The sequence below is a fragment of the Lucilia sericata genome, unplaced genomic scaffold (assembly GCF_015586225.1).
Source record: "Lucilia sericata isolate MDLA Ls3-8-SP2 unplaced genomic scaffold, ASM1558622v1 Contig001600F_arrow, whole genome shotgun sequence".
In the NCBI taxonomy this organism is placed as follows: domain Eukaryota; kingdom Metazoa; phylum Arthropoda; class Insecta; order Diptera; family Calliphoridae; genus Lucilia; species Lucilia sericata.
In genome coordinates, this window is record NW_023995517.1 from 6124 (window position 1) to 30784 (window position 24661).

The window sequence follows — 24661 nt, forward strand, 5'->3', positions numbered from 1 at the left end:
AATATTGAAGATAAATGCTTTATTATGAAAAATAAATCACATTTAATATTCATAACTGGTGTAGGGTATCATATGGTCGGCCACGCCCGACTATAATTTCTTACTTGTTTTCATATTACGTTAATAGTTGTACATAATAGACAATATATGTATATAATAACGTTGTAATCAAGCGTTTTTGTGTAATTTTAATTTAATTATTTATAGTAAATGTAAAAAAAAAACGAAAATGAAATTTAATACTCACTGCATCATTATGGCACTTTCAATGGAAAATGCATCGGTGGGTAGACCACATATATTCCAATTGCGTATCTCTACCGGTTCACCCAAAACATTAACCAATTGAAAATCTTGACTGCAGACTATACCGAAGGAAGCACACTTTTCAGCCCATTTGCGTACTTGTTCAACGCGATAATCTATGGTAAAGGGTCCCAGATAGGCCACCACTCCAGAAGAGATCAGTACATCTCCCGTCAGAGTATTATAGGTGCGTCCCAATTGTTTAGCCGTTTCCGACCATCTGGTGCGTTCACCACCCAAACCGGAGATTAATTCTTGGGCTCTTTGTAACTTTTTCGTGCAAGCTTCATGTTCTGCTTGTAGGACGCTATAAGGAAAAATGATCTTCTAATAACAATACTAACACTGTACGAAAAAATTTTGAAAAAGTCGAAAACCTGAGACCAAATTATACTTTTCTAAAAGATTGAGCCGACAAATTTTTAACCCAGAGACCAAAGTATACTTTTCTAAAGGATTGAGCTGCTCTGAATCCGAATCCGTTCTGGGATTCGAGTTATCGTGTCCTGAAGTTTTTAAAATTTTGTGAAATGTAAGAAAAAATTGTTGTGCCAAGCTTTAGGTCAAGATATCTCGAAGAAGAAAGAAGACATGGCTTTTTTATAGCTGTGAGAAAAGACTTTCAGATGACATACCACATTTTATAACTTACGTTGTCTTGGCGCTGTTATAACGTCTCAAAGATTACCAATATCTCAAATCTCAGATGTGATGCAGCTCAATCCCTAACTTTGGTCTCTGGTTTAAAAATTTTTCGGCCTGTGTAATTTAATGAAAGTTCAATCTCAACCTACCCATATTCCTTTAATTGTTTATCCAAAACTTTTTGTATAGCTGCTAAATTTGCCTCTACACGCGCCAATTGAGCCAATTTTTCATTTAAAGTTTTTTGGGCCGCCTAAAATTCAAAGAAAGTTTGCTATTTATAAAGACAATTTTCATTAAAATCTCACTTACATTATAAGTGGCCTGAGCCTCAGCTAATGCTATCTTCTTAGGAGCCACTACCTTAGCCACCACATCATATTTCGTTAAAGCTATAACCCATCTACACAAACCCTCACAGGCTGTCGAAGCAGAACGTATTTTATCGGGATCAAAAGCTTCATTACTTAAGACACGTTCTTGTAACTTCTTTATTACCGCCGGTGGTATATTATCCTTATCGAAGTTTAACAAACTATCCAAAAATTTTATATCACTTAACACCCGCTTCGAAGGACCCCAATAGTCTTCTATCATACCCACACCACTGGGATTGGCTATACGTTCCGGTTTTACTTCTTTCAAAATACACACTGCCTCCATAACAATACGCACTCCTATAGGGGGACTTTTCATGGTTTTAACTACCGCTATATCGGCCGTGGTTAGGGTATTTAAGGCAGCTAAAGCGTCATTTAATATGGGCAAAGCTTCACCCAATTTAGCATCACACTCATCTTTAATGGCTTGTGCTACTTTGGCCTGCTCTGTGGCTAGGGTTTCATCCTTCTGTACCATTTCACGTTGTTCTTCGGCCGCTTTACTATCCTCTGTTACCTTGGCTACTTGTATGGCCACAGTTTCGGAAGCTGCTTTTAATTTAGGCTCCAGAGCAACTAATTGTTCTTGCATAACGCCTACTTGTTGCGCTGCTATGTCCAGTTGGGAGATACCGGTAAGATAACGGTTTTTATTGGTCATAATGGAACTAAGGCAAGGGAAAAGGGAAATTTGTTAAATAAATCTAAATAAGGTAAATTAGAAAAGATCCAAGGATGTTGGAAGATTTTAATTTTTTAAGTTTTTGGAAATAACGTTCTATGAGTTATTCAGATTGAAATGGATCCAACATTTTCAACAACAAACAAGGTCATAAAAGTTATAATTTAAAAAATCGGATAAATTATCAATTTCTAAATCGAAAATACATTTCTCTTCTACTTACGTCCGCTTTTTATTCAGCAACGTCTTAAAGGTCTGTATCAGTTCCAAATAAGAAGTAGGCGTAACATAATTATGTCTTTTCAATCTCAAATAGAATGCCTCCGATAATAATTGTGTTGAAGTATGAAACTCCATGCACATATCAATAGATGCCTTACGCTCCAAATCGGTTAAATCTTCTTGAGCTAAAAATCGTGTGGACACTGCTAAAAGAGCATCTTCAGGCCAAGCCTGAAACCAATCGATGGTACAGCAATTAACAATGGAAGGAAATTTACGTATGCGTACACGTAAAGCTTCGCCAATGGGAGACATGGCCAGGACTATGTGTAATTGATCTTTGCAGGTCTAGAATTTGAAAACGAATGATAAATGAAAGATTATGGTTAATAGCTTTGAGTACATTACTGTCACAAAGAAATTAAATAAAGCCACTGGACTGCCATCGGTTTGTACAGCCTTATCGCGTTGTTTATCAATTTGAGCCATTTTCTCCACTACTTCCACCTTCTCTTCATTCGAAAACAAATTGGGTACTTCGCCGGAGTTAAGTAAGTTATTTATATCCTCTAAAAATGATTCATCTTTGATCTAAAAATAAAGTGTAATTAGAAAAACCAACTGAACTTTTAAAATCATTATAAAATCTCAAAAAAAAAGGATTAAAACAAAGCCGAATACTCCAGTAAATACTTAAAATATATCAGATTTTAATCTTCCCATTTCGCCCACACTTTACCTGAACATCGGTAAATAAAAATACTCCATGCATTTCAGAGGAACTAATTTTACGCAATATAACCTTGATATCTTCATGCCATTCATTCGGTCCATATAATCGAGATATTTCCACTTGAAACAACTCATAATCACATATATGCGAAGCCAAACGTGTTAAGCTCTGACGTCCGGAGCCACCGACCCCAATCAGTAGAGCATGACTACGTGGCTGCTTTATAATGCGACAGATTCTCGATAAATGTTCCACGGCAAAACGAAAGAGTACCAAGTTCATGGGTTTCTTTGACATATTATTATACTCCACCAAATAGGCCTCCACCACATTACGCAACTCCTCCAGATCTTGAACTTCGACATAATTCTTGGTATCCGCTTTCGGGTTGGTAAAATCACAATAGATTAAACGTCTAAAATCGGCTTCTGTTAGTTTTTGGCCTTTTTGCACCAAACGTTCGAATAGCACTTCGGGTGGTGTGGTAAAACTTTCTTGCATTTGTTCGCACAAAGCCTGGAATAACCAGGAACGATCGGCATCCTCTACCAAACGATCACCATAGACTCGTTGTACTTCATGAACCCAGAGACGTCTCATGGAATTCATATCTTCAGTGGCTTCGGGTACCGATAGTAAAACACCTTGTATAACTCTTGCAAAATCTCGTAAATTGAAGAGATAATGTGACTTGGCTGGTGTGGGTAAGAGATTGAGTTTAGCTTTATTATAGATTTTCAAAGTAGCATCAACAATTTCATCAATACAAGGATCGAATTCTTTTGAAAAACCTCTGTAAGACAACAAACGTAAAAATATTTAATTTGTATTATGAAAGATTTTTTAATGTTTTAAATATTAGGTAAATTAAAATAAAGTATTCCAGCAGATGTACATTTTTACACTACTTGTCTTAGTCAAACAAAGCAATGACTATGGTCAAGTCCATATTTTAGAAAATAGACTAATATAGTGGAGAATGTGGACTAGTTTCTAGTCCTGAATATGGAATATCTATTCTATTTTGAATATGGTCTATTCTATAGTCTTTAGTCCAGATATGGGACTAGTCTCCAAATCCGACATAGGCCTATTTCAGACTAAGTGAAATTCTATAAATCTGTACTAGTTCAGTCTAGTTCAGTTCTAGTTCAGTCTAGTTCAGTTCTAGTTCAGTTCTAGTTCAGTTCTAGTTCAGTTCTAGTTCAGTTCTAGTTCAGTTCTAGTTCAGTTTCAGTTCGTTCTAGTTCATTCTAGTTCAGTTCTAGTTCAGTTCTAGTTCAGTTCTAGTTCAGTCTAGTTCAGTTCTAGTTCAGTTTCTAGTTCAGTTCTAGTTCAGTTCAGTTAGTTCTAGTTCAGTTCTAGTTCAGTTCGTTCAGTTCTAGTTCAGTTCTAGTTCAGTTCTAGTTCAGTTCTAGTTCAGTTCTAGTTCAGTTCTAGTTCAGTTCTAGTTCAGTTCTAGTTCAGTTCTAGTTCAGTTCTAGTTCAGTTCTAGTTCAGTTCTAGTTCAGTTCTAGTTCAGTTCTAGTTCAGTTCTAGTTCAGTTCTAGTTCAGTTCTAGTTCAGTTCTAGTTCAGTTCTAGTTCAGTTCTAGTTCAGTTCTAGTTCAGTTCTAGTTCAGTTCTAGTTCAGTTCTAGTTCAGTTCTAGTTCAGTTCTAGTCAGTTCTAGTTCAGTTCTAGTTCAGTTCTAGTTCAGTTCTAGTTCAGTTCTAGTTCAGTTCTAGTTCAGTTCTAGTTCAGTTCTAGTTCAGTTCTAGTTCAGTTCTAGTTCAGTTCTAGTTCAGTCTAGTCAGTTTCTAGTTCAGTTCAGTTCTAGTTCAGTTCAGTTCTAGTTCAGTTCTAGTTCAGTTCTAGTTCAGTTCTAGTTCAGTTCTAGTTCAGTTCTAGTTCAGTTCTAGTTCAGTTCTAGTTCAGTTCTAGTTCAGTTCTAGTTCAGTTCTAGTTCAGTTCTAGTTCAGTTCTAGTTCAGTTCTAGTTCAGTTCTAGTTCAGTTCTAGTTCAGTCTAGTTCAGTTCTAGTTCAGTTCTAGTTCAGTTCTAGTTCAGTTCTAGTTCAGTTCTAGTTCAGTTCTAGTTCAGTTCTGTTCAGTTCTAGTTCAGTTACTAGTTCAGTTCTAGTTCAGTTCTAGTTCAGTTCTAGTTCAGTCTCAGTTCAGTTCTAGTTCAGTTCTAGTTCAGTTATAGTTCAGTTCTAGTTCAGTTCTATTTCAGTTCTAGTTCAGTTCTAGTTCAGTTCTAGTTCAGTTCAGTCAGTTTCTAGTTCAGTTCTAGTTCAGTTCTAGTCAGTTCTAGTTCAGTTCTAGTTCAGTTCTAGTTCAGTTCTCGTTAGTTCTAGTTCAGTTCTAGTTCAGTTCTAGTTCAGTTCTCGTTCAGTTCTAGTTCAGTTCTAGTTCAGTTCTAGTTCAGTTCTAGTTCAGTTTTAGTTCAGTCTAGTTCAGTTCTAGTTCAGTTCTAGTTCAGTTCTAGTTCAGTTCTAGTTCAGTTCTAGTTCAGTTCTAGTTCGTTCTAGTTCAGTTCTAGTTGAGTTCTAGTTGAGTTCTAGTTGAGTTCTAGTTCAGTTCTAGTTCAGTTCTAGTTGAGTTCTAGTTCAGTTCTAGTTCAGTTCTAGTTCAGTTCTAGTTCAGTTCTAGTTCAGTTCTAGTTCAGTTCTCGTTCAGTTCTAGTTCAGTTCTAGTTCAGTTTTAGTTCAGACCATGTTTGCATGTACAAGATGCTTTAACATTAAATATATTTAAAGGAAAAGCCCAAAATATTCCGTTTCCCTAAAAATACTACCTCATAAAACATCAATATTTCATTTACTAAAATAAACCATAGCCAGTGACTAAAAGTAATTTTTTCTTTAGAAATATTTAGTTATACAACTAAGAAAAAAACATGTAATAGTAATAATATTTTCCGAAAACAATTCTAGTCACATCAGAATAAATACTCCCAAATGATTTTGCGTTTCTATTCGTATTGCGTATTAAAGAAAATACCTGATGTAACGTTACACAATTAACTGTGTAGAGTAATAATAGACAGTCAGCCAACCAACTACAACATTTACTTCCCCAAGCACTTATAAATATTATTAGATTTAATAAAGACCACTACGTGAGGTTACACTTTCTCGCAATTTTACTCAACACCTTAGAAAAAGTAAAGATGATTTGGCTTAACTTACCTGGTGTCCAGATGCCATAAAACAATTTTACTAAAAATGGTCTTTAAGATGTCATCATTAAATTCATCAATGGACAAGACGTTAAAGTGTCGCTGGAAGCGAGGCGTTACAGTATTACCCGTTGAGGGCGGGCCCATGGCACAAATCATTTGCAGATCGATTAATTTCATGGGTAATATAGATTTACGATCATACCACATCCAATGATCCAACATCATGCGCAATAGTTCTATAGGAGGTTGGGCTCCATAGTTCTCCTTCAGAGGCATGGATACATCATCCACAAATATAACGAACTTTTTATTTAATGGAGGTCCAAAAACACCCTTACGTCTTTTATCCAATTTAGACATAACAATATCTTGTGTCTGATTTGCTGAAGTTTGAGCCGAGAAATTTATGAGTAAAGGTTTGTAGACATTCAAATCCATTTTCTTGAGCATATAGTCGATAATATAGCAACTCTTGCCTGTTCCCGTAGGACCCACAAACATAACCGGTTTCGAATGTCTTACCAATAGATCCAAAAGCATAGTCATGCGTACATTTTCATTGGTGGTAATAATGATTTGATTAACTGGTATATCTCGTGGTATAGGAGCCGCAGCAGTGACATCATCCTGCCAAGCTCGCCATTTTCCTTTGCCTTCTTTAATAAATCTATAATCGAAGACTGAACCCTGTTTGGGTATGGGAAATATAAAGGGTTTTGCTAAAACGGGTACATGCAACTCTTCTGGTATACCGAAATCTTCATAAAGATTCTCGGGGAAATTTTTTTCCATTAAAGCACGAAATACTAGATTAAATTTATCCCTGCTATTCGCATCCAAAGAACCACCAATAGACCATATGCAGGAAAATAAAAATACACCCTCGATCTGAGCTCTCATATCTAAATCCGATATATTCTGTACATATTTCTCATCCTTAAAATCATCCAGGAAGCAATCGAATATATTCATTAGTGATGTCATCAAATTGGCATCTGAGGTGGGGGCAATTTCAAAGAGATTTGCTTTTCTCACTATAAACAGGAGTATGGGACAAAAACGATTGACCAGGGAAGTTATTAACTGCTTAGCTACGGCATGAAAACTAGCTGGTAATTTATTTTTCCAAGAAGTAACTAAAGGTTCCCAACCCAATGAGGTGGGCTCTAAATAAATCATGCCACATCGTGACACGGTTGCTGGGGAAGCTACCTCCAAATCCATGGGTTCAAATATTAAATTCGTTGTGGGTGATAGTTGTATAATTTCACCAGACATTAGACATAGTTTCTTGTTGTCATCTAATACCGTATTCATGTTTTCAATCCATATAGCATCCACAGGACCATCAAAAATCAACCATTTACGATCTGGTGTATCAGAGACGGCAAATTGTCTATAGCTTACCGCCAAAACGCCATCACTCCATTCATGTGAAACCATATCGAATTGCCCATAAAGTTGACCCATTGTAATGGCTTTGGGATTAATAACCGTGAAAATGGCTCGATTTTCACCGGCATTCTGAAAAGAAATGGAACAAGGTGTTTAAATTTTCTAATTTTCTTCGATAAACATATGTATACATATTATGCTATACTATAAACATGTATCCTAGAACTGAACTAGAACTGAACTAGAACTGAACTAGAACTGAACTAGAACTAGAACTGAACTAGAACTGAACTAGAACTGAACTAGAACTGAACTAGAACTGAACTAGAACTGAACTAGAACAGAACTGAACTAGAACGAACTGAACTAGAATGAACTAGAACTGAACTAGAACTGAACTAGAACTGAACTAGAACTGAACTAGAACTGAACTAGAACTGAACTAGAACTGAACTAGAACTGAACTAGAACTGAACTAGAACTGAACTAGAACTGAACTAGAACTGAACTAGAACTGAACTAGAACTGAACTAGAACTGAACTAGAACTGAACTAGAACTGAACTAGAACTGAACTAGAACTGAACTAGAACTGAACTAGAACTGAACTAGAACTGAACTAGAACTGAACTAGAACTGAACTAGAACTGAACTAGAACTGAACTAGAACTGAACTAGAACTGAACTAGAACTGAACTAGAACTGAACTAGAACTGAACTAGAACTGAACTAAACTGAACTAGAACTGAACTAGAACTGAACTAGAACTGAACTAGAACTGAACTAGAACTGAATAGAAACTGAACTAGAACTGAACTAGAACTGAACTAGAAACTGAACGGAACTAGAACTGAACTAGAACTGAACTAGAACTGAACTAGAACTGAACTAGAACTGAACTAGAACTGAACTAGAACTGAACTAGAACTGAACTAGAACTGAACTAGAACTGAACTAGACTAGAACTGAACTAGAACTGAACTAGAACTGAACTAGAACTGAACTAGAACTGAACTAGAACTGAACTAGAACTGAACTAGAACTGAACTAGAACTGAAATAAAACTGAACTAGAACTGAACTAGAACTGAACTGAACTGAACTAGAACTGAACTAGAACTGAACTAGAACTGAACTAGAACTGAACTAGAACTGAACTAGAACTGAACTAGAACTGAACTAGAACTGAACTAGAACTGAACTAGAACTGAACTAGAACTGAACTAGAACTGAACTAGAACTGAACTAGAACTGAACTAGAACTGAACTAGAACTGAACTAGAACTGAACTAGAACTGAACTAGAACTGAACTAGAACTGAACTAGAAGATAGACTGAACTAGAACTGAACTACTGAACTAGAACTGAACTAGAAGAACTAGAACTGAACTAGAACTGAACTAGAACTGAACTAGAACTGAACTAGAACTGAACTAGAACTGAACTAGAACTGAACTAGAACTGAACTAGAACTGAACTAGAACTGACTGAACTAGAACTGAACTAGAACTGAACTAGAACAGAACTAGAACTGAACTAAACTAGAACTGAACTAAACTAGAACTGAACTGAACTGACTAAACTGAACTAGAACTGAACTAGAACTGAACTAGAACTGAAAAACAGAGAACTAGAACTGAACTAGAACTGAACTAGAACTGAACTAGAACTGAACTAGAACTGAACTAGAACTGAACTAGAACTGAACTAGAACTGAACTAGAACTGAACTAGAACTGAACTAGAACTGAACTAGAACTGAACTAGAACTGAACTAGAACTGAACTAGAACTGAACTAGAACTGAACTAGAACTGAACTAGAACTGAACTAGAACTGAACTAGAACTGAACTAGAACTGAACTAGAACTGAACTAGAACTGAACTAGAACTGAACTAGAACTGAACTAGAACTGAACTAGAACTGAACTAGAACTGAACTAGAACTGAACTAGAACTGAACTAGAACTGAACTAGAACTGAACTAGAACTGAACTAGAACTGAACTAGAACTGAACTAGAACTGAACTAGAACTGAACTAGAACTGAACTAGAACTGAATTAGAACTGAACTAGAACTGAACTAGAACTGAAGTAGAACTGAACTAAACTGAACTAGAACTGAACTAGAACTGAACTAGAACTGAACTAGAACTGAACTAGAACTGAACTAGAACTGAACTAGAACTGAAATAGAACTGAACTAGAACTGAACTAGAACTGAACTAGAACTGAACTAGAACTGAACTAGAACTGAACTAGAACTGAACTAGAACTGAACTAGAACTGAACTAGAACTGAACTAGAACAACTAGAATTGAACTAGAACTGAACTAGAACTGAACTAGAACTGAACTAGAATGAACTAGAACTGAACTAGAACTGAACTAGAACTGAACTAGAACTGAACTAGAACTGAACTAGAACTGAACTAGAACTGAACTAGAACTGAACTAGAACTGAACTAGAACTGAACTAGAACTGAACTAGAACTGAACTAGAACTGAACTAGAACTGAACTAGAACTGAACTAGAACTGAACTAGAACTGAACTAGAACTGAACTAGAACTGAACTAGAACTGAACTAGAACTGAACTAGAACTGAACTAGAACTGTACTAGAACTGAACTAGAACTGAACTAGAACGAACAAGAACTGAACTAGAACTGAACTAGAACTGAACTAGAACTGAACTAGAACTGAACTAGAACTGAACTAGAACTGAACTAGAACTGAAACTAGAACTGAACTAGAACTGACTAGAACTGAACTAGAAACTGAACTAGAACTGAACTAGAACTGAACTAGAACTGAACTAGAACTGAACTAGAACTGAACTAGAACTGAACTAACTGAACTAGAATTGAACTAGAACTGAACTAGAACTGAACTGGAACTGAACTAGAACTGAACTAAACTGAACTAGAACTGAACTGAACTGAACTAGAACTGAACTAGAATAGAACTGAACTAGAACTGAACTAGAACCGAACTAGAACTGAACAAGAGCTGAACTAGAACTTATCTATAACTTAACTAGAACTGAACTGTTGTCCAACTACCTCTGTTTCTAAATCAATGTATATCGCTCGATGCTATTCGAATATAATAAAGACAATTATAGCGATATGTTTTTCAGAAAGCGCCTATAAATATATCAAAAGCATTACATACCCTCTTTTCCATACACTCTAAAGTTTCGGCCAGTATTCTGTAACAGGTTGTCTTGCCGCCAAAAGGTAACCCACCAGCATTAAAACCATGTCTTACCACTATCATTTCATACAACTGGAAAAAAAATATATATATATATATATAAACTTAGTGAAAACCACTTTTTTAAAAAAAATCCATTATTCAGTCAACCTGTTGAACTTCTCCAAAAGAAATCGGTGCATTGTTTATTATTCTTCTCACAAGCCAGCTGACAACATTCATTTAACACCACATAATCTGACTCTGGCAAAACAGTACCCGGAAACAAATCTGAGGTAATGCCATGAAAGAGGGGAACATCTTGACTAAGAAATTTCGGCAAATTAACATCTTTAATAGAGCGTAGTACTAGAATATCTTCATTTTCATCCCGGTAGCGTAGTTTTAAGGCGCCAGCCGCTTTAAGTACCGATTTAACAGCACGCATGCCATAATCATAATGACACTGGGTGCTCAACTGTTCGGAACACAAACGATAAGTGGCCACAATTTTAACGGATAGAGGTTTAGCGCTTAAGAAACCACAGGAATATAATTCAATTTCCGAGATAAGAGCATAATCGGGCACCATCATGGCTACCGAACGGAATAAGGCCTTTCAAAATAAAGAAGACAACAATGTATTACCAGAATCAAATTTTTTAATGTTGTTTATACCTTCAAATTATCGGGTAATTCCGATCTGCCAGCATAGCCGGGATTCATAGTTATGAATACCGCACAGGTGGGATCCAAAGTCAAAGTTGTACCTTCGAACACCAAGGTAGGACTGCCAGAATTTATACCACGTTGTATGGTTAAAATTTGTTGAGCCACTACCGATAATACCTCCAAATCTATGCGATTAAATTCATCGAAACAAGACCAGGCACCACAAGAAGCTAAACCTTTAAAGAATTTACCCAAAGCCAGATAATCTAGACCATCTGAGCAATTGAAAACCACGCATTGTTTGGCCACTGCCTTGGCTAAATCTTTGGTAGTTTCTGTTTTACCCGTGCCAGCCGGACCCTCAGGAGCACCACCTAAATGCAAATGTAAAGCACTAAACAAAGTGCGGTAGCAACGATCGGTAAGAGGAGTGACCACCAAGCGTGTGGTGTTGCCTAAGTACTCATAGCCATATTTCAAAGAACAGTTAATCATGCGAGTATCCAAATTATTTTCCTCCCAATAGTAACGCAGCTAAAATAAGAAAAAAATTAAGATTTAAAATATTTAAATATAAAACACTTTACCTGGCACAACCACTGAAAATCATTTAACTCCGATACTTGCTTCTCCACTATCTCCGCCAAAACATCCCGGGCATGTACATCCAATACCACCAAGGCTCCCAAAGTAATACGATTTTGACCACTTAAATCTCCTCTTACCAAATCAACAATTTTACCTATCTGCTCAATATTTTTTTGTAAATAGTTTTGTAAACTTTTCTTAGGGTTATCGGACATAAAACTCTCCGTAATATATAAAGTCCAATAGGTTAAGGAAATCGATTGTACACATTGTCCCGGCCATACTAAAACCCATTCATGTCTTACACTTTGAGGATAACTGTAAAAGGCTTCACTCATTTTCTTATGGATACTCTTCTTCATATCAATTTCCAATTCCAGCAACCATTTCTCCACTTGACCTCTGGCTTTAGCGGTGGATATAATATCAACCAATTCCACCTCTTCACGTTCCGAGGAACGCATAACTGTTACCTCTAATTCCTCAGTGAATTTTAAAGTAGCAATACCCTCAAAGCATTTCTTCAAATGAGGTTGTACGCGAGTCGGATCTTTAGTTTCGGAAAGAATTTCCAACAGCTCATCGTTGGAAAGGAAGAAGAATCGTGGAAAATATAAACGTTTCTTTTCGAGATACTAAAAAGAATATATAATTTTGTATTAAGTTTAAAAGATTTGTTTATTTCTTTAAATACCGCATTTAAGCCTTTTTGTATTATCTCTAAAAGATTATAGGCCTTTTTCAGATTTTCAGACATTTTATTTATTTCCACCACTGTCATTACCCTGGAATCACTATTGACTTGCTTCATTAATTCTTTCCAAATCTTTAAGGAAGCGAACATTTTAATTCAAAAACTCAATGATTTTGAAATTTCAATTTATACCTTATCTACTGCACTGAAACGTCTACCTTCTTCGGGCATTTGTTGTTGTATATCTGGACTTGAGAATATGGGTTCGAGATACATCCAAGTTGCCTGTACTTTCAACCAGTCATCCAATATGTCTTGTAAGAGTATTAATTTGGCTTCCCATTTTCTGAAAAAGGAAATAAATCACGAAATGTCACTTAAACGATAAAAACAAAAGTAATGCAAAGCTATATTAAGATATAGACCAAGCTATCATCCAGTTGAATCAAGCGATCAGCGAATTCTTTAACAAAAACAGAGAATTCTGAGAAGTAACATGTTCAATAATCTCAAAAGACAATTATGACGATATCAGGATCCTATTAAGCGATTATGGACAAACCGAAGCAACGCCTTACGGGTGGATCAAATCCATTACTTTCAGAACTTTGCAAACTAACAACTTAACTGATCTCAAATATTATAAATAATTATACTAAAATTTGTACTTACAATATATCTTTTTCGAACGGTTTAATATAAGGAGAACTTTTCATAGTTTGCGTCTTAATAATTTGATCATCCAAAAGTATCTGTATATCATCAACAGCAGCCAATTTATATGTTCCAGAATCCCTTAAATATTTTAAAAAATGATTACATAATAATGTTTCCTTTTTCAACAGTCCTTTTCGTGAAATCACTTACCTATAGGGCGACACAGAAAACGATATATCCTCCCATTCCAATACCATTTTCGACATAGCTCTTTCTAAATTATTTTCTTTCGTAGCACTCTCCGAAATGGCCTCAAATTTGGGAACATAATCCTCTAAACCATATTCGATAATACGAGCTAAAGTTAGATCTGGTGAGACTTTAATGGGAAAACCAATAATTTCCGAAACTAATTCCCAATGGCGAGCCTTCATGCCAGGATTGCCTAAAGTGCTAATGGTAGGCATATGCTCACGGAAGGCTTCAATTTGATCTTTAATCTAAAACAAAATAAAAATTGATTTAAATAGGGAAACATTTTATTAAGTAAAAGATAAACCTACATCTTTTATCAATATCATGGTAGTGGGATGATCACCCATTTGCTTCTCCAATTTTTGTATTATACGATATATATTCGCCACATCATTATCTATCTCATCGGGATCAAAACTACCCACTTGTGAGTTCATCCATAAATCATATTTATCCATAAATTCTTGACCAGCATCGAAGAGAGTTTTATAGGGTTTCAATTGATCATGAGCCTTTTTCCTTATAATATACTGCGACAGTTCCCAGCCATAGGAAGTCTCCTCTTCATTTATACGATCTATAGTATCCATGGCAGTAACCAAACGATTATCTAACAGTTGAGCCTTACGTTTATATTTCGATAATTGTTTTATATCACCCCATTCATCATAGGTTTGCACTTGATCGTAATAAGTTTGTAATTCTCGGCGAAAAGCTTCTATGCGTTTCTTAAGTAACTCTTGATATTCAATAGTTTTATCGGCTATTATTAGGCGATGTTCTTCAAATATGGAGGGCAGCTTTAAGTACCATTGAAAGGTGTTGCTATTATTTTTAATTTGCAAGGGAGAGAAAAGAGTATGATCCATTAGCCATAATATATGACCCATATTTACACGTAATCTTTGCTCCATTTCGGGCACCACATTTTCTTCGGTATTTATTACATAGGCTTTCAGACTCATTAGTTCCGCTGTATCTTTGGGTATAGTTAAAGCTTTCTTGGCTATAGATTCATATTCCTTACCCAATTTAGAGATCTTGGCCTGCTGATCATTAACCATGCGTGTTAGTAATTGTTCTTGCATATAACGTCCAAAAGTTTCTAAATTGGAAATGAATTTCTCACGATGAAACTCATAGAGACCCATGCGTATAACACCCCAAACATCTTTAGCTATTTGATTTTCCTTATCTCGATATTGATAGACCATATCACAAAATGCCTCAAATGGTGGATCACCTTGCATAAAACGTGATATTCTTTCGGAATCCTTGCCATTCATTAGATCAATATATTTATCAAAATCTTGTAATCTTAGCTCCGGACCAATTCTTTGCTCTTCCAACAAAGCACAAATACGATTGCGTGTTTCGGCTATTATGGATTCGGGTATGGCAGGTGTCAAACAAATTTTATCTGTAATACGTAAATCCGTATAAAGTTTGCCCTCAATACGTGGCAGATTCTGTATGGCCAAGACTATGGAATCGATAATGCGTGTCATTTCACTTTGTATTTTCGAAAAGTTTGGATTAAAAACTATAACATCTTCATCTTCCAGCATTAATGAAATTTTAAAACCGGGATTGGTTTTCTGTTAATAAAATTAATTTGAAATTAAATTTTTAATTCAATTTCTAAGTGTTTCAAAACTTACTCCATAATCACATATAAAATCAGCAAATGTATTCAAACTTCTTATGCACATATCCTCCAGTTGTTGGGTCATTAGAGCGGCCACACAATTATAGAAACGTTGTATTAATCTTAGTTTGCGAACATCCGGTAAAATACCTTTCAAACTGGCCTTTAGTAAAATGCTATGAATTTCTCCATACCATTGTTTTTCCAAAAGACCTTTGGTAGTCTCAATGTGTTTGCCCACTGTATACTATTGCGGAAAATTTTTATAATTCAAAAACATGCTTTCTAGAATGCATGCATGAGGTCGAAACTCGTTCTTGTTTGGTGTCGAGAACAATGATTTATTTTGAAACTCTCATATTCGGAACCGATTCTGTGATTGCGTCTATAGTCTAATGTATAGTCTGGTCTATGGTCTGGTCTTTGGTCTGGTCTATGGTCTGTTTTATGATCTGGTCTATGGTCGTTCTATGATCTGGTCTATGGTCTGGTCTATGGTCTGGGCTATGTCTAGTCTATGGTTTGGTCTATGGTCTGGCCTATGGTTTGATTTATGGTCTGTCCTCTGGTTTGATTTATGTCTGGTCTATGGTCTGGTCTATGGTCTGGTCTATGGTCTGGTCTATGGTCTGGTCTAGGTCTGGTCTATGGTCTGGTCTATGGTCTGGTCTATGGTCTGGTCTATGGTCTGGTCTATGGTCTGGTCTATGGTCTGGTCTATGGTCCGGTCTGGTCTATGGTCTGGTCTATGGTCTGGTCTATGGTCTGGTCTATGGTCTGGTCTATGGTCTGGTCTATGGTCTGGTCTATGGTCTGGTCTATGGTCTGGTCTATGGTCTGGTCTATGGTCTGGTCTATGGTCTGGTCTATGGTCTGGTCTATGGTCTGGTCTATGGTCCTGGTCTATGGTCTGGTCTATGGTCTGGTCTATGGTTTTGGTCTATGGTCTGGTCTATGGTCTGGTCTATGGTCTGATCTATGGTCTGATCATGGTCTGGTTTATGACGTATTCACTACATATTTTCAAGATTGCTTTTCAAGATTGACAAGTGATTCTATATGCACTCATTCTCGAATTAGTTATTTTTGAATAAATTATAAATCAATGAAATATGGGTTTCCTTACCGCAAATTCAAATATTTCAAAAGGTGTTTCCATTTTAGACAATTCTTTAGCATCGACCAAAGTAAGTTCCTTATATTTGGTATTCCACAGTTCTAAAATGCTGGCGACCGAACGATGTATACAGAAGAGAGTTTTCTTAAGACGACAACGATTTTCATCAAACCTTCAAAATAAAGAAATAAATCAAAATTATAATAAAATATTTCTGAAAAATATAAATAAAATTTTATCTAAAATAAGTCTTATCTTTCATAAAAATAGGATTTGCTTAGGTCTAGTTTTTACGACATAGATTAATGCTGAATATGGTTTAAAAATTTGACATTCTTTTCCCATGTCATAAAAGATCATAACACTATTTTAAATAATTTTCATAAAAAATTAAACTTTCAATTTCCTTTAATATGTATCTAAAACCATTTTATGTTTTTTATATGTATAATCTAAGTTTAACCCAACTATAGTAACCACTTAAACTACGCTGTCAAATCTTAAATAAAATCTGCTATAAAAATCCTTACTTAAAACTTTAATTCCTACACTTTTAAATGTGTATTTTCTTTCATACAGTGGCTTTTTCCTCCACAGCTTAACTAATGCTCAAGCAGCATGCCCACCCGAAACGAAATTTAAACCACCTTTCATCATCCTTAACCGTTAGTTAGTCTTTAGTAAAATTTCTTTCTTTTTTTTTTTCTATTTTCCTTTTTTCAGATTTTAACTTTTAAATTTGTAACGGCATGTGAAACTTTATTATGCTTTCAGAGAATGGACCTTTTTTCCCCATATGTAGCAAAAGAAAAAAGACGAATATAAAGTCACAAAGGAAGGTGGCAGATTTAAATTATGCATATTTGTACGTAGAGTAAGGAGTATGTAAATTCAAATGGATTCATGAATGTATGAAAATTAGACAGTTCCAAAATTATATGGGAAAAGATAATGCTATAAATAACTACTATATCTTTCAAACATAGACTAGAATATGATCTAGTCATTGGTGTGGTCTAAAGTCTAGTGTATTGTCTAGTCTATAGTCTAGTCTAGTCTATAGTCTAGTCTAGTCTAGTCTAGTCTATAGTCTAGTCTATAGTCTAGTCTATAGTCTAGTCTATAGTCTAGTCTATAGTCTAGTCTATAGTCTAGTCTATAGTCTAGTCTATAGTCTAGTCTATAGTCTAGTCTATAGTCTAGTCTATAGTCTAGTCTATAGTCTAGTCTATAGTCTAGTCTATAGTCTAGTCTATAGTCTAGTCTATAGTCTAGTCTATAGTCTAGTCTATAGTCTAGTCTATAGTCTAGTCTATAGTCTAGTCTATAGTCTAGTCTATAGTCTAGTCTATAGTCTAGTCTATAGTCTAGTCTATAGTCTAGTCTATAGTCTAGTCTATAGTCTAGTCTATAGTCTAGTCTAGTCTAGTCTATAGTCTAGTCTATAGTCTAGTCTATAGTCTAGTCTATAGTCTAGTCTATAGTCTAGTCTATAGTCTAGTCTATAGTCTAGTCTATAGTCTAGTCTATAGTCTAGTCTATAGTCTAGTCTATAGTCTAGTCTATAGTCTAGTCTATAGTCTAGTCTATAGTCTAGTCTATAGTCTAGTCTATAGTCTAGTCTATAGTCTAGTCTATAGTCTAGTCTATAGTCTAGTCTATAGTCTAGTCTATAGTCTAGTCTATAGTCTAGTCTATAGTCTAGTCTATAGTCTAGTCTATAGTCTAGTCTATAGTCTAGTCTATAGTCTAGTCTATAGTCTAGTCTATAGTCTAGTCTATAGTCTAGTCTATAGTCTAGTCTATAGTCTAGTCTATAGTCTAGTCTATAGTCTAGTCTATAGTCTAGTCTATAGTCTAGTCTATAGTCTAGTCTATAGTCTAGTCTATAGTCTAGTCTATATAGTCTAGTCTAGTCTATAGTCTAGTCTATAGTCTAGTCTATAGTCTAGTCTATAGTCTAGTCTATAGTCTAGTCTATAGTCTAGTCTATAGTCTATCTATTCTAGTCTATAGTCTAGTCTATAGTAGTCTAGTCTATAGTCTAGTCTATAGTCTAGTCTATAGTCTAGTCTATAGTAGTCTAGTCTATAGTCTAGTCTATAGTCTAGTCTATAGTCTAGTCTATAGTCTAGTCTATAGTCTAGTCTATAGTCTAGTCTATAGTCTAGTCTATAGTCTAGTCTATAGTCTAGTCTATAGTCTAGTCTATAGTCTAGTCTATAGTCTAGTCTATAGTCTAGTCTATAGTCTAGTCTATAGTCTAGTCTATAGTCTAGTCTATAGTCTAGTCTATAGTCTAGTCTATAGTCTAGTCTAAAGTCTAGTCTATAGTCTAGTCTATAGTCTAGTCTATAGTCTAGTCTATAGTCTAGTCTATAGTCTAGTCTATAGTCTAGTCTATAGTCTAGTCTATAGTCTAGTCTATAGTCTAGTCTATAGTCTAGTCTATAGTCTAGTCTATAGTCTAGTTTATAGTCTAGTCTATAGTCTAGTTTATAGTCTAGTTTATAGTCTAGTCTATAGTCTAGTCTATAGTCTAGTCTATAGTCTAGTCTATAGTCTAGTCTATAGTCTAGTCTATAGTCTAGTCATAGTCTAGTCTATAGTCTAGTCTATAGTCTAGTCTATAGTCTAGTCTATAGTCTAGTCTATAGTCTAGTCTATAGTCTAGTCTATAGTCTAGTCTATAGTCTAGTCTATAGTCTAGTCTATAGTCTAGTCTATAGTCTAGTCTATAGTCTAGTCTATAGTCTAGTCTATAGTCTAGTCTATAGTCTAGTCTATAGTCTAGTCTATAGTCTAGTCTATAGTCTAGTCCATAGTCTAGTCTATAGTCTAGTCTATAGTCTAGTCCATAGTCTAGTCTATAGTCTAGTCTATAGTCTAGTCTATAGTAGTCTATAGTCTAGTCTATAGTCTAGTCTATAGTCTAGTCTATAGTCTAGTCTATAGTCTAGTCTATAGTCTAGTCTATAGTCTAGTCTATAGTCTAGTCTATAGTCTAGTCTATAGTCTAGTCTATAGTCTAGTCTATAGTCTAGTCTATAGTCTAGTCTATAGTCTAGTCTATAGTCTAGTCTATAGTCTAGTCTATAGTCTAGTCTATAGTCTAGTCTATAGTCTAGTCTATAGTCTAGTCTATAGTCTAGTCTATAGTCTAGTCTATAGTCTAGTCTACAGTCTAGTCTATAGTCTAGTCTATAGTCTAGTCTATAGTCTAGTCTATAGTCTAGTCTATAGTCTAGTCTATAGTCTAGTCTATAGTCTAGTCTATAGTCTAGTCTATAGTCTAGTCTATAGTCTAGTCTATAGTCTAGTCTATAGTCTAGTCTATAGTCTAGTCTATAGTCTAGTCTATAGTCTATAGTCTAGTCTATATTCTAGTCTATAGTCTAGTCTATAGTCTAGTCTATAGTCTAGTCTATAGTCTAGTCTATAGTCTAGTCTATAGTCTAGTCTATTCTAGTCTATAGTCTATAGTCTAGTCTATAGTCTAGTCTAGTCTATAGTCTAGTCTATAGTCTAGTCTATAGTCTAGTCTATAGTCTAGTCTATAGTCTAGTCTATAGTAGTCTAGTCTATAGTAGTCTAGTCTATAGTAGTCTAGTCTATAGTAGTCTAGTCTATAGTAGTCTAGTCTATAGTAGTCTAGTCTAGTAGTCTAGTCTATAGTAGTCTAGTCTATAGTAGTCTAGTCTATAGTAGTCTAGTCTATAGTAGTCTAGTCTATAGTAGTCTAGTCTATAGTCTCTAGTCTATAGTAGTCTAGTCTATAGTAGTCTAGTCTATAGTAGTCTAGTCTATAGTAGTCTAGTCTATAGTAGTCTAGTCTATAGTAGTCTAGTCTATAGTAGTCTAGTCTATAGTAGTCTAGTCTATAGTAGTCTAGTCTATAGTAGTCTAGTCTATAGTCTAGTCTATAGTCTAGTCTATAGTCTAGTCTATAGTCTAGTCTATAGTCTAGTCTATAGTCTAGTCTATAGTCTAGTCTATAGTCTAGTCTATAGTCTAGTCTATAGTCTAGTCTATAGTCTAGTCTATAGTCTAGTCTATAGTCTAGTCTATAGTCTAGTCTATAGTCTAGTCTATAGTCTAGTCTATCTCTAGTCTATAGTCTAGTCTATAGTCTAGTCTATAGTCTAGTCTATAGTCTAGTCTATAGTCTAGTCTATAGTCTAGTCTATAGTCTAGTCTATAGTCTAGTCTATAGTCTAGTCTATAGTCTAGTCTATAGTCTAGTCTATAGTCTAGTCTATAGTCTAGTCTATAGTCTAGTCTATAGTCTAGTCTATAGTCTAGTCTATAGTCTAGTCTATAGTCTAGTCTATAGTCTAGTCTATAGTCTAGTCTATAGTCTAGTCTATAGTCTAGTCTATAGTCTAGTCTAGTCTAGTCTATAGTCTAGTCTATAGTCTAGTCTATAGTCTAGTCTATAGTCTAGTCTATAGTCTAGTCTATAGTCTAGTCTATAGTCTAGTCTATAGTCTAGTCTATAGTCTAGTCTATAGTCTAGTCTATAGTCTAGTCTATAGTCTCTAGTCTATAGTCTAGTCTATAGTCTAGTCTATAGTCTAGTCTATAGTCTAGTCTATAGTCTAGTCTATGTCTAGTCTATAGTCTAGTCTATAGTCTAGTCTATAGTCTAGTCTATAGTCTAGTCTATAGTCTAGTCTATAGTCTAGTCTATAGTCTATAGTCTAGTCTATATTCTAGTCTATAGTCTAGTCTATAGTCTAGTCTATAGTCTAGTCTATAGTCTAGTCTATAGTCTATAGTCTAGTCTATATTCTAGTCTAAGTCTAGTCTATAGTCTAGTCTATAGTCTAGTCTATAGTCTAGTCTATAGTCTAGTCTATAGTCTAGTCTATAGTCTAGTCTATAGTCTAGTCTATAGTCTAGTCTATAGTCTAGTCTATAGTCTAGTCTATAGTCTAGTCTATAGTCTAGTCTATAGTCTAGTCTATAGTCTAGTCTATAGTCTAGTCTATAGTCTAGTCTATCTCTAGTCTATAGTCTAGTCTATAGTCTAGTCTATAGTCTAGTCTATAGTCTAGTCTATAGTCTAGTCTATAGTCTAGTCTATAGTCTAGTCTATAGTCTAGTCTATAGTCTAGTCTATAGTCTAGTCTATAGTCTAGTCTATAGTCTAGTCTATAGTCTAGTCTATAGTCTAGTCTATAGTCTAGTCTATAGTCTAGTCTATAGTCTAGTCTATAGTCTAGTCTATAGTCTAGTCTATAGTCTAGTCTATAGTCTAGTCTATAGTCTAGTCTATAGTCTAGTCTATAGTCTAGTCTATAGTCTAGTCTATAGTCTAGTCTATAGTCTAGTCTATAGTCTAGTCTATAGTCTAGTCTATAGTCTAGTCTATAGTCTAGTCTATAGTCTAGTCTATAGTCTAGTCTATAGTCTAGTCTATAGTCTAGTCTATAGTCTAGTCTATAGTCTAGTCTATAGTCTAGTCTATAGTCTAGTCTATAGTCTAGTCTATAGTCTAGTCTATAGTCTAGTCTATAGTCTAGTCTATAGTCTAGTCTATAGTCTAGTCTATAGTCTAGTCTATAGTCTAGTCTATAGTCTAGTCTATAGTCTAGTCTATAGTCTAGTCTATAGTCTAGTCTATAGTCTAGTCTATAGTCTAGTCTATAGTCTAGTCTATAGTCTAGTCTATAGTCTATAGTCTAGTCTATATTCTAGTCTATAGTCTAGTCTATAGTCTAGTCTATAGTCTAGTCTATAGTCTAGTCTATAGTCTATAGTCTAGTCTATATTCTAGTCTATAGTCTAGTCTATAGTCTAGTCTATAGTCTAGTCTATAGTCTAGTCTATAGTCTAGTCTATAGTCTAGTCTATAGTCTAGTCTATAGTCTAGTCTATAGTCTAGTCTATAGTCTAGTCTATAGTCTAGTCTATAGTCTAGTCTATAGTCTAGTCTATAGTCTAGTCTATAGTCTAGTCTATAGTCTAGTCTATAGTCTAGTCTATAGTCTAGTCTATGTCTAGTCTATAGTCTAGTCTATAGTCTAGTCTATAGTCTAGTCTATAGTCTAGTCTATAGTCTAGTCTATAGTCTAGTCTATAGTCTAGTCTATAGTCTAGTCTATAGTCTAGTCTATAGTCTAGTCTATAGTCTAGTCTATAGTCTAGTCTATAGTCTAGTCTATAGTCTAGTCTATAGTCTAGTCATAGTCTAGTCTATAGTCTAGTCTATAGTCTAGTCTATAGTCTAGTCTATAGTCTAGTCTATAGTCTAGTCTATAGTCTAGTCTATAGTCTAGTCTATAGTCTAGTCTATAGTCTAGTCTATAGTCTAGTCTATAGTCTAGTCTATAGTCTAGTCTATAGTCTAGTCTATAGTCTAGTCTATAGTCTAGTCTATAGTCTAGTCTATAGTCTAGTCTATAGTCTAGTCTATAGTCTAGTCTATAGTCTAGTCTATAGTCTAGTCTATAGTCTAGTCTATAGTCTAGTCTATAGTCTAGTCTATAGTCTAGTCTATAGTCTAGTCTATAGTCTAGTCTATAGTCTAGTCTATAGTCTAGTCTATAGTCTAGTCTATAGTCTAGGCTAGTCTAGTCTATAGTCTAGTCTATAGTCTAGTCTATAGTCTACTCTATAGTCTAGTCTATTGTCTAGTCTATTGTGTAGTCTATAGTCTAGGCTAGTCTAGTCTATAGTCTAGTCTATAGTCTACTCTATAGTCTAGTCTATTGTCTAGTCTATTGTGTAGTCTATTGTCTAGTCTATTGTCTAGTCTATAGTCTACTCTATAGTCTGCTCTATAGTCTGGTCTGCGGTCTGGTCTATAGTCTGGTTTATAGTCTGGTTTATAGCCTGGTTTATAGCCTGGTTTATAGCCTGGTCTATAGTCTAGTCTATAGTCTACTCTATAGTCTAGTCTATTGTCTAGTCTATAGTCTACTCTATAGTCTGCTCTATAGTCTGGTTTATAGTCTGGTTTATAGCCTGGTTTATAGCCTGGTCTATAGTTAGGTCTATAGTCTAGTCTATAATCTAGTCTATAGTCTATCTGGTCTATCGCATCATCAATGCTCTTGTCTAAAGTCTAAGCTATGATTGATGGATTCGGCCTGGTCTATTGACTGGTCTATGGTCTGGACTAGGGTCAGCTCTATGGTGTGCTCTATGTGCTATGGTTGGAAAAAATTTATTAATTTGAACCAGTCTAATACATACAGTTGCAGAAGCACAGACTCAAATATTTACATGTATTGTAATTTTGAATGTGTATGATGATTTGTTTAGGTAAGTGTCAAAAACAAGTCCTGCAAACAAATGACTTTTGTTCGGCAAAAAACGTTATTTTTTTATTATTTTCTAAATTAACTCAAACCTAGTTTGTTGCCTTTATTTCTTTTTATTGTATTTTTGTTAAATTTTAGCCCTCAGCTGTATAAACATTAATAAAAAGGCAAAGTTTTCAAACACCCTACACAACAAATGTTTAGAACTTAAAGTGAAAGTGTTTACATTTAAAAAATCTTTACATATTTCTTAAGCCGAAAATGATTATTTTTTCAAATAAATTTAAAAACTAGAGTTGAAAATTAAACGATAAATAAAAGATAATCATGGTTCAAAAGTATTAGTATTTTTTCATCATGTAGCCTTCCCACATGTTCCCCTAATGCCATTAAAATTATAATTTTAACTAAAATGTACATCCGAAATAAAGCTCCTTTGGTATTAAGTCAATGTGCGGTTAACTTTTTACGCTTAAATTTATATTCTACGCTTTATGCTTCCTTAGCTATTTTCAAAAGTTATTTCTTATGTACATATGTATGGATGTATTTCTCAGTTGTTTTTTTTTTCTTACAATTTATGTTTTCATATTTTTTTGTTCATAAATATTTATGTATATTTTATAAAAATATTTTCCATTTTCTTTTTTATTATTGTTGTTGTTGTCATCATACCTCCACCTATTATGTCTAGATTACTTATCCAACCTAAAAATTGAAGAATTCCCTTTTATGTAAAAGAAGATGTAAAAAATGGAAGAGAAGAACTCAGTACAATCTATTTTTTTGCCATTATGCGCTGTACATTTTGTTTAGTTTCAGAAAAAGGTGCTTGAGAAAAAGGGTGTTAATGTTGGTACCAACTGAGCACGGTTCACTTTACTGTTACCAAATTTTGAATATGTATATTACTCTCCTCGTTAGGATCTAAATACTCATTAAACAAAAGACTCCTGGAATATATTTGAGGTTTTGTCCCATTAGATGCAGTAGTTTTTTAATTCTTTGATTACGACCGAACATTAATCAAACTTATTCTTTTGAC

At 34.8% G+C, this 24661-nt stretch overlaps 1 protein-coding gene across 1 annotated transcript in view; it reads right to left on the minus strand.

Moving 5' to 3' along the window:
- Nucleotides 1–247: 247 nt before the first annotated feature.
- The window catches only part of LOC119612102 (dynein heavy chain 7, axonemal), a gene marked incomplete at its 3' end in the record, with an annotated part of 38353 nt that continues 13939 nt past the window's right edge, over nt 248–24661 (minus strand). The window contains 19 exon segments of the mRNA XM_037967832.1: nt 248–613; nt 1101–1204; nt 1264–1999; nt 2237–2583; nt 2644–2826; nt 2975–3761; nt 6138–7654; nt 10697–10810; nt 10889–10904; nt 10906–11333; nt 11396–11923; nt 11977–12612; nt 12672–12803; nt 12864–13017; nt 13344–13466; nt 13539–13828; nt 13892–15181; nt 15245–15478; nt 16358–16520. Of these exon segments, the coding sequence (XP_037823760.1) occupies nt 248–613; nt 1101–1204; nt 1264–1999; nt 2237–2583; nt 2644–2826; nt 2975–3761; nt 6138–7654; nt 10697–10810; nt 10889–10904; nt 10906–11333; nt 11396–11923; nt 11977–12612; nt 12672–12803; nt 12864–13017; nt 13344–13466; nt 13539–13828; nt 13892–15181; nt 15245–15478; nt 16358–16520 (8148 nt within the window).